Below are 10,248 nucleotides of genomic sequence, written 5' to 3'. Positions count from 1 at the left end.
TCAGAACAGGCGGCGCCACATGTTCGAGATGGTAAAAAACATCTAATTTTGTCTTTGGAAAGAAGACGATGGATGCGAAAAAGAGAGATCCAAGAAATGGGTTTTTTCAGCTGACCTACAAAACGCAACATCTGGAAACGTTAATCCAAACAAACATGCCTTCCGTATGGAAAATCAGAAAAATAGAAGGTATCATTGTCATTTCTCAACCCTAGGGATGTTAATGGGCCCCCGTTCCCCGATTCCCCGCCGGGAATTCACCTATTAGGAGACGGGGATGATATAGATTTTACCCCCACGGAGAATTAAACGGGGTGAAAGTTGTCCCTGTCGGGGTTCACGGGGACGAGGATGGTATGCATGCCTCCGTCCCCGCTTCCCGCGGGGACCTGACTCTAAAGGCCCATATACTTGCAAGGTCCAATAATTGTGATATATAAGCAAAATTAAAACTTTAATCCTTCACTTTCTTAGTCTCAAATGTGAGTCTTTATAGAAGAGAGTTGTTTTTATACCATTAATATGAATTCGTGAATATATAAATAGTTGATATCACATAAACTACATAAACTAATATGAACTAACACGGATACGGGGAACCCTACGGGGATTATTCCCCCCACGAGGATGGGGATGAGGAGAAAATCTCCTACGTGACATTTCGCGGGGACGGAGATGGCGGAATTTTCTTCTCCACGGGGACGCCTGTTGATATCTCAACATAGGGCGTGGCACTTGAAATTGGTAGGATGACATTGAACGTTTGACTTTCTGAGTCTGAGATCTCAACAATTATCTAGTGACCCAATGTCATCTAAGGCTTTGTTTAGTTCCCAAAAAATTTTATAAAATTTTTAGATTCCTTGTCACATCGAATCTTTAGACGCATGCATAGAGTATTAAATATAGATGAAAATAAAAACTAATTGCACAGTTTGGTCGGAATTGACGAGACGAATCTTTTGAGTCTAGTTAGTCTATGATTGGACAATATTTGTCAAATACAAACAAAAATACTATAGTGTCGATTTCCTAAAAAAATTTAGAACTAAACAAGGCCTAAAAAACTCTACTGACCCTGATGCTGTGAATTTTTTTTTATTTTTAGCCCATTTTTAAATCAAATTTCAATTTTAGGCCGCTTTTGAAAAAAATTTCAAAACTAGGCCGTTTGGCCCCGCCACCATGCATGGCGGGGCAAAACAACTACACCCCGCCATGCATGGCGGCGGGGTTGAAGCGCCACGTGGCGCACGGAGGGGCGGGGCCGGCTGACGTGGACCCCGCCGTCGCTGGTGGCGGGGTAGGGATTCCCCGCCGCGGATCATGGCGGGTTACAACCCCGCCGCGCATCATGGCGGGGTACGCCCGCGCCCTATTTAGTCGGCCCAACGGCCATCTCTTCTCATTTCTCTCCCTCTCTCACCCCGAGTGTCTCTCTTTCTCTCCCTCTCTCACACCCGAGCTCCGCTCTTCTCCGGTGCCCCTCCGCGTCGTCCTTCACCTCCATTGCCCCGCCTCGGCGCCCCTCTCCGCTGCGTATTCCCCGCGTCGTCGTTCTTCACGGTTGTTTTTCCGGCCACCCTTCGTTTGGATAAGATAAATTTCTTACAACCTTTACGTTTTCATAGTTTAGATAAGTTCATTTGGTTATTTTTAATATGTTTAGTAAATCTCTTGTTACGTTACTTTGTTTAGTTATGTGATTTGTGTTGAATTATTTTCGCGTTTTTAGATGGAGGACTCGTATCGTGAGTCTATTTGGCGAAAAAAGGGTCGTCCTAGAGAGTTGTACCCCGATGTGTCTTGCAAGGATGCCCCCGTGCCTCCCGAGGAACCTATTCCTAACTGTGATTGTGGACATCCGGCACACGTGAGCCAGTCGAGACATCCGGATACTGCGGCACGTTGCTTCTATACTTGTTATAGTTATAGCGTAAGTCACTGTGCCCTTTGTTTTTCGTATTGGTTTTTTATCTTTTTATTCCCAATGAGACAATTGAAACTCTTTTGTAGCCCTACTTCCGGTGCTTTTTCTTCCAATGGATCGACGGGCCGGACAAGTTTGACCCAAGAATTCTGCTTTTCTACCCCGGCGTTGATCATTGCAAACGCGAGTTGTTTACTCGCTGGGTTCCGCCCCCCCTAACCCTCCTCCTATGACGGAGGAAGAGAAGGCCGTCGCCTCTGCACGGTGGCTCGAGGATCCTCCAAAGTGTCATTGCGGAGAACAAACCGTGATAAATCCACGGAATGAACTAGAGTTCGTTTGTCCTCTGCGGCGTGAAGTAAGTTTTGATTCAATCTTAAAATTTCAGTTGATATATGTGTGTTCTAATGTGTTCTTTTTGTAGGATCGTGGTTTTCGAAAGTGCCGTTTCGCGGAGTGGATCTATGGTCCAAAGAGCCATTGGCCAGAGCCTGAGAAGCAGGAGGAGGTTCCAGAGTGGAAGAAGAAGCGGAGGTCTATTGCGCCTCCCGTGATGTGCAAATGTGGTGTTGAAGCTAGCTACGGCCTAGTTCCTTCAGGTCTTGGGATTGGCCATTTCTGTGGCCACATGATCGACTATGATGAGGTTTGCTAGGACTGTGCACATTTAGTACTACTATACTCATATATTTGTTTTTGTACGCTAACTTTGTATTCATATATTTCCCGTAACAGAGCACTCAGAAATGCAAATGGGAATCATCTGATGATGTGTTTAAGTTCAAAGATGAGTATAAGGCAAGAGTAGCAGTTCGCAAGACGAGAGGTTATCCTGCAAACTACGTCACTGATTTTGTGAAGGACCATAAGAAGAAAATGCTTGCATTCGCCCAGGAGTTGCGTGTTCGTAACCCTGCGAGTATTGCATGGAAGAAGTGGTCCGAGGAGAGGGAAAAGGAGATAGAGGAGTACCGTGCAAGGAAGGCTGAAGAGGATGCAAGGAAGGCTGCGGAGGAGGCTGAGAGAGCTGAGATGCAATGCTTGAACGATACTATTGCCTCATTATGTGCTAGTGAGTCATTTAATTTTTGAAAGTGAAACTGTTAGTTTCTCTGAAATGACTATGTTATTAATTCTTTAAATTTTGTACTTACAGAGATTGGATGCACCGGAAACTGGCAAGCAGATGTGGGCCGTGCTAAGTACGCGGAGAATATGATATTAGGGCGGGACGCTGCAGTTGGTGGCACCGCTAGCCGTCCGATTGTGGTCGAAGAGGAGGACGAGGCAGAGGAAGACAACGACACCGGAAGGATAGGCGACCTCATTCGTCTTGCCGAGGAATTGGGGTACCCTCAGGACGAGCATGACTATGAAATGGGAAGGATAGGCGACCTACTTCGTCTTGCAGAGGAGGGTGAGGCGTCAGGACCGATGCCTGTCGGTGCCTTAGAGGAGGATGAGGCTGCATACCACAACCAGAAGACATCGGTCTATGACTCATGGTGGCCAACAGACATGACCGAGGAAGAGGGACAGTTATACTCTCAGGCGGCAGAAGAGGCGGAGGCAGCTTACTACGAGAGACAGGCTAGTGAGGCCAAGGCAGCGGAGGCGAGCATGGGTAAGGAGGTTGTAGTGGACGATTGGGAGTCCGAGGACGAGTTGCTTACGCAGTGGTGCACGCAGTTTGATTGATGTGGTAATGTATGTGAGTGGCTTAGGAATGAGACTTTTGTACTTTGAAACTTGTCATGTAATAATTTGTATTCCGACGTATTTCAATTTGATCGCTCCTCGCCAAAGTCCACAGCTGTCAGAATGTTTAACTAACATAACAATTTAAAAAGATTTTGTAATATGTTTAACTAATATAACATTTAAAAGTTTTGTTTCTTGCATGTTTACTAGTTTTTTGTGTAAAATTTAAAAAGAAATAAAGGAAGTCACTTTGAGTACATGGGGTTGTGGCCATTTTTTGGCTACCCCGCCATGGCTGGGGGCGGGTTAGGGGTACCCCGCCATGGGCCAGACCCTTTGCTGCACTGCCTTTGTTTGGTTTTTGGTTAACCGATTGTTCGGGTTCGCAGCTGGTTTGGCAAGACAGAGATTTTTACGTAAATACCAAAGATACTTTAGAACGAACAACTAAAATAATTCTCACTAATGCTTAAAAAAGGCACATCAAATATCTAGAAATATGTCACAGTTACCAACGTGCTGGAAATAACAATATGTCACAGGTACTACATGACAAGTCCCAACTGCTAAACATGTCTAATCTAATCATCGCCAGGGGTGTAGCGGTTTCGCGGCTTCCGTCGCCTCCTAGGATTGGTAGGCACCACGTTGCTTCTCCACCCCACGTCCGTGCGGTCTCACCGCTGCCTCTCTCGCTGCCGCCTATGGACACGGTCCATCTCCTGTGTGGACGAAGTACCCTGCAAAGAAGTACCCTAATGAGTAATTTTAAATTTTGAATCATGCAAATATATAAAAGTAAAAGCACAGTATAGGCACCTGGTGCTCGACGTGTCTGTACTCCTCCTGTGTGTACTCCACCCCCTGTGTGTACTCCTCCGGTGTGTACTCCACGCCCTGTGTACCAATAGGAGCACCGCCTAGCTGTGAGGTACCCATCTCCTCGTGACCGGTGAACTCCCACTGTAACTCGTCGTCGTCGTCGTCGCCACTAGTCGTGGAGTACTGAAGGGCCTCGTCCTCATCGTCCACGTCCGCGGGACCCTTCCCTGTGTACTGCGGAGTACGTACAGAGGAGGAAGCGGCCCTAGCCGAAGTAGCTCTGGTGGACATCGAGGCCGTCTGGCTCCTAGACAACATGGGGTGCAACGGAGGCTCATATGTCGTGTCTGCACAGCTCAGCTTAGCCGCTAACTTCTTGCAGCCCTTTTTGATTTTCTGCAGGATAAAATGACAACATGCATTATTCATTTGTAATTGCTTTGTAATAATGAATTATTTTTTCGAAAGTACCTTGACAAAGCTACGAAGAGGGTTGCTCTTGTCGTCTCTAGTCCAGAACAGTTGCCTACTAGCTTCCTCGGAGTAGTTAGACAACTGTTGTGACTACAACATCACACATAATATTAACTCGCTCATTTGGACAACTGTTGTGCCATAAACATCAAATAATACATGAAAATCCAAGGTACTTACCACATATCTATTTAAGGGGGCCCTAAGAACCTGTTTGTCAACCCTTTGCACCTCGTCGAACGCATCGGCGATGTCATCCTCACCACCCTCATCTGCAGGGGTGTTGGTGTACGGGACCATGATATGAGTCCTCGTACTCCGGTGCAGCCACTGTAGGTACTCCATCCATCTGGCCGGCTCATGCGGTGGTAGTGAGTTGACGAGGGGAACCTGCCTGTGAGACCAAGTCTGTAAATGTGCATCGTGCCTGACCGCCCAATCCTTTTGCGTGGACCGAAACCTGCGATCAATCCTGCAAAAATATATTGCATTAGCAATGAGCCACTTAATGGAAACAAACAAAGTGCCATCATACCTATGCAGCTCAGCGTTTGTGGAATACAGCGGTGGAATCCCCTGCAGCCTCCCAAACTGTCTGTAAACCCTGCAAGGGTAGTGCATCTCGACCACGTGGAAGAAGATCAGTGGGCCATCGTAAAGCCAATCGCTATCCTCCTCCTCGCAGCGTGGACTAAGGTACCCCTCTAGCTCCCACCGAGACCACGGTGACCATGTGACCTGCAATATTTGTAAACTTATTTTTAGTATTTCAAAATAAAACGCATTAATAGTGCATTTAGTACTAAAAGTGAATTGAACTTACGTAGTTGTGTGTCAACACGTCTAGCTCGTCAGTGTACTGCCTATACCTCCTGTCTGCTTCGCCCCTGACTACCTTAGCATCTGACCAGAGAAAAAGGGCGGTGGGTCCAACATCTTCATGCACCCATACCTGCAATTAACACAAACATAATGTCATAAATGCCTTAAGTGTTATGAAGAAATCGAAATAGCAAATGCACTTACAGGCAAACCCGGAGGTTTAGTGGGCCTTCCAACTGGAAAACGCTCCCAAATCCAAACCTGAAGTAGATATGAGCAACCACCTAGGTTTCCATTCGATGACTGGCGACGACAGGCCTGGCAAAGCTGACGGTATGTCCATGCAAGCACCGCGCTACCCCAACTGTAGCCGGCAATGTTGTCCAGTGGCTGCATAAGGATCCTCAGGAAAATCCAGCTGATGATGTCTCCAGAGGAATCAGGGAACAAGAAACCCCCCAAGAAGTGCCACAACCACACCTTTGCATACATCTCCACCTCATGATCTGGAGCATCAGGCGGTGGTCCTGCACCAAAGTTCTGGGTAATCCAAGACGTCGACACTCCTGAGGTTTTCCTGCAATTACAAGTAAACAAATATTGTATAAATATAGATTTATCTAAAATGGTTGTATTAGTAATTTCAATGGGACTCAAATATGAACTTACTTGGTGCCTTTAACTTCGGCATCTGATGGCCGCCTACCACAAAACTCCTGTACCAAGTCTAGCCAAGTAGACTCATCGACGACCCCAGTCACCGGATGACCAGACAAACTCAAACACAATATCATCTTCACATCCTGCAATGTGATAGTCATTTCTCCACAAGGTGTGTGGAAGGTGTGCGTCTCTGGTCTCCACCTGCATCGTTATAATGCTGTGTATATCAATTATTTGAAGGCACATATTTAACAAACAAATTAAATGTAAAATGCTATGTTACCTATCAACAAAAGCAGTAAGAACTGCAGGGTCTAGAGTGGGAAGTCCACTGTTGTAGACCCGGACGATCTCAAGAAAGCCTGCACGACGAATGTACGGCGCGTATCGCTCGTTCCAGCTGTGTACGTGGTGCGTGCGACCACGAAGCACACACAACGGCCTCTGCTGCTCCGACAAGGCCTTGGCCCGGTGGTCCTTGTCGTAGTCCGCCTCAATGAGGCTAAAGCGGGGATGAGGTGCCCGCGCCGCCATCGTAGCCCGCCTGTTTCAAAAATGAAAGAAACAACATTAGTACAATTAATAACATTAGTAATAAGACAAATGCAAGTAAATTTGATGACGAATAACATAAATGCATGTTTACTAAGAATTTTGATAAGCACAAAGATTAATAAACAACCTCTTGTCTACCCCTCCTATGAAATATAGCGTTATGACCAGGTTTCTTGCAAATGCTGCATAGGTTCTGCGCACGTTCTTCGTTGAAGTCACCGCCACCATACATGTCATCGCCATAACCTTTCATATTGTCCATATCGCCTTTCAGTCGCTTCTTCTTCCTCCTTCCTTTCCCTATCTTTCTTAGGTCCGGATAAGGCACGTAGTCCTCACCATAATATGGAGGCCACTGCGACTCGTCAAGGTACGGCTCAAAGCTCTTCTCCCAAACATTTTGGGTGTTGGCACGGAGATACAACGGTGACATGTATGGTTCAACTGTATAGTCAAAACCTCTAAGCCGACAAGACGTAATCATGTGTGAGCAAGGGGCATGCATGATCTGAGGTACGTTGCAACTGCATTCTACTTTTTCAAGATCCACACGGTACGTTCGCCCACCAAATCGTTCGCCGCCAAGGTTTGTGCCCCCTCTAGCTTGTACGCTAAAAACAAGTCTATCTCGTCCACAGGCCTCGCCAACCTGTTGCTTGGACAACTCCTCAGCCTCCTGCAAATATTCGTGTGCAGCCTTCCCCCATCTTCCAAGCTCCTCTTCATTCCTCAGGGCTAGGCCATACCGCGTAACAAAATATTCATTACACTTCTTAAAAGAGAACTCAACAATACCGGACACTGGTAGAGATCGAACGCCTTTGAACACACGATTGAAAGACTCAGAGGAGTTTGTTGTCATTATGCCATACCGAAACCCACCCTCATCATATGCTAATGCCCACTTCGCTTTATTTTCCATCTGCTGATCTAACCATGCCTTGCCCGCTCAGTTCATCATCTTCTGTAGTTCCGCCATTGTCTCCTTAAACTCATGTTTCGTACGTTTATTACAAAGTTCCTTTAACTTGTCTGCCACCTCCTTCTTCCGTTGACGGCGCCAGAAATTAGCGGCAAAATGCCTCATGCACCAACGGTGCACTAGGGGTGGGTGCCCATCAATGTATTCACCGGCAGCATTAAGAATTCCAATGTGACGATCCGATATCAAACAAATGGTGCGAGGTGGACCAAGGACGTGAAGATGGAGCAGACGCATGAACCATGACCACGAATCATTGTTCTCCCCCTCTGCCAAAGCAAAAGCCAGTGGCACAATTTGATTCTCAGGGTCTACAGCAGCAGCCATCATCAATGTACCTCTGTATTTGCCAGTGAGGAATGTGCCATCAACTAGAACAACTGGCCGGCAATACTGAAATGCATGCTTACACTGATCAAAATACCAGAACACACGGTACAGAATATGCCTCAACGGGTTCTGAAGATAAAACCCTCCTGTGTATACGAACCATCTCATGCCAGGGTTGAAGTGTTGCATTGCACACAAAATGCGTGGAACCCTGTTATAGGCTTCCTCCCAACTACCCCACCTAATTGCCAGGGCAATTTGCTTTGCCCGCCATGCCTTTCCATATGTTACCTCATACCCAACAAAAGTGGCTATGGTCTCCTGCAAGAAAGACACCGATACGTCGTTGTCCGCATCTACAAGACCCAATATACGGCGAGCAAGGTACCAAGCCGTCAACTGGGGATGGTACCGTTTGCCCTTGTTAGTCTGGCATCTGTGCGGCTGCTCCACTGAAGTTACCTTCCACTTCCCATCACTCGACCGTTTCCGTGCATTCAACTTCCACGTGCACGGGAACCCTGCCTTGCATACTATTTGAAATTTTACCTCCTTGTCGGAATGCCGAACCGTGTACAGCCTATGATGATACACAGCATAGTCCTGAAGGAACAACTTCATCTCAGACATTGTATTGAAAAGCATTCCCTTCCTGAGTATTAAATTTTCATGGTTGTACAATGATTCCTTACAAATCTGCAAACCCGTGTCACAAACCGCCATATGCGACATGCTGACATCCATATAATTTGGAACACCGGTAAAGGGCAAGCCAGCCTCCCTCAGCTGTGTAAGCTCTGCCGATGTATAAGAGGGTGGTGCAACGTAAGGTTTCGCCACTCTAACCCGACCCCATCCTTCATATTCCTCTCCATCAACTGGATACCCTGTGCCTAAATTGCCCTGAGTCCGCGTTGCATGAAGTACCTCAAGCGGAACTCCTGAGGGCATGCCACGAACCGGTGCACACATGTCAGGTGAACCTACTTCCTCATTATCTGATTCCTCAGAATCAGAGCAAACATCATCACCAATCATTTCATCCTCTGCCGCCTCATTCTCCTCATGTTCAAACTCGTCTACATCAAAATCATTTCTTATTTGACCAACTGGAGGAGATTGAACCCGCTCCTGCGTCCAATTACCATCCAAGTCCATACTCTCCATAGTTTGTTGGACATGCACACCACAATCACCACCGTCGTCGAAGGACGGCTCCTCATTCTCAACAGTCTCCAACACCAACTCAGCCATTCCTACATTCGAACCTTGGATGACCCTATTGTATCGGGACCACTCAGCTTGGTTGCACAAGTCCATCATCACATAGTGTGCCCTATTCTTTCCAACATCAAACCTACCCTTTAGTGTGAAACCATCGCCAAACTTCAAACTCAAACGCTCACATAGATCACTGAAACTAGGGGGACCATCAAACCATTCCAAATCCTCAGACATATCCTCAAACTGACAATCCTCTCTCCTAACACATCCTCCGTAGAAAACTCTTACACCGTAATCCATCTACAAAACGATTTAAGTACATTCCTCATCAACTAACCAATATGGTACTAATAAATACTAAATAACTAACTAAGTACAGTACTACCGAATTTATTAACTATTTTACTAACTAAATTACTATATAATAATAGTAACTAATAACTAATTATTAATTACTAATCACTAAATCTTAATATTTACTAGGTAACTTATATCTAAACACACTAAACATTATTAAATAATAATAACTAATCACTAATCACTAAATAACGCTACTAATATTAAATAATAATATTAACTAAAAACTAATTACTATAAAACTAATATCTAAACAAAGTTTAACTTTAACTAATAAAAATAACTAATACAAAATGTAAAATAATAATACTAAATATGTAATAATATGAGTTTAAATAAAAAAAATACCTTCACAACAAGGTGGCCGGATGGGGCAGGGCGCGGAGGC

The 10,248-nt window shown here is 45.6% G+C and overlaps 3 protein-coding genes across 3 annotated transcripts; 1 reads left to right on the top strand and 2 right to left on the bottom strand.

Moving 5' to 3' along the window:
• LOC110436689 lies at positions 2,554-3,628 on the top strand. The gene is made up of 3 exons (XM_021464177.1): positions 2,554-2,576; positions 2,666-3,002; positions 3,087-3,628. Exons 1-3 carry the CDS (start codon positions 2,559-2,561, stop codon positions 3,626-3,628), a joined length of 897 nt encoding a protein of 298 aa, XP_021319852.1. The 5' UTR covers positions 2,554-2,558.
• On the bottom strand, positions 4,129-5,548 carry LOC8085762. The gene is made up of 5 exons (XM_021463513.1): positions 5,490-5,548; positions 5,108-5,399; positions 4,925-5,017; positions 4,451-4,849; positions 4,129-4,371 (listed from the first exon to the last, which is right to left on the bottom strand). Exons 1-5 carry the CDS (start codon positions 5,546-5,548, stop codon positions 4,309-4,311), a joined length of 906 nt encoding a protein of 301 aa, XP_021319188.1. The 3' UTR covers positions 4,129-4,308.
• LOC110436418 (protein MAINTENANCE OF MERISTEMS-like) lies at positions 6,105-6,956 on the bottom strand. The gene is made up of 4 exons (XM_021463512.1): positions 6,696-6,956; positions 6,419-6,613; positions 6,230-6,326; positions 6,105-6,113 (listed from the first exon to the last, which is right to left on the bottom strand). The coding sequence occupies exons 1-4, from the start codon at positions 6,944-6,946 to the stop codon at positions 6,105-6,107; spliced, it is 552 nt and encodes a 183-aa protein (XP_021319187.1). The 5' UTR covers positions 6,947-6,956.

This window comes from Sorghum bicolor, chromosome 6 (genome assembly GCF_000003195.3).
Source record: "Sorghum bicolor cultivar BTx623 chromosome 6, Sorghum_bicolor_NCBIv3, whole genome shotgun sequence".
Classification (NCBI taxonomy): Eukaryota; Viridiplantae; Streptophyta; class Magnoliopsida; order Poales; family Poaceae; genus Sorghum; species Sorghum bicolor.
The sequence above is the reverse complement of the archived record's forward strand: the minus strand, read 5'-3'. Positions and strand labels throughout refer to the sequence as shown.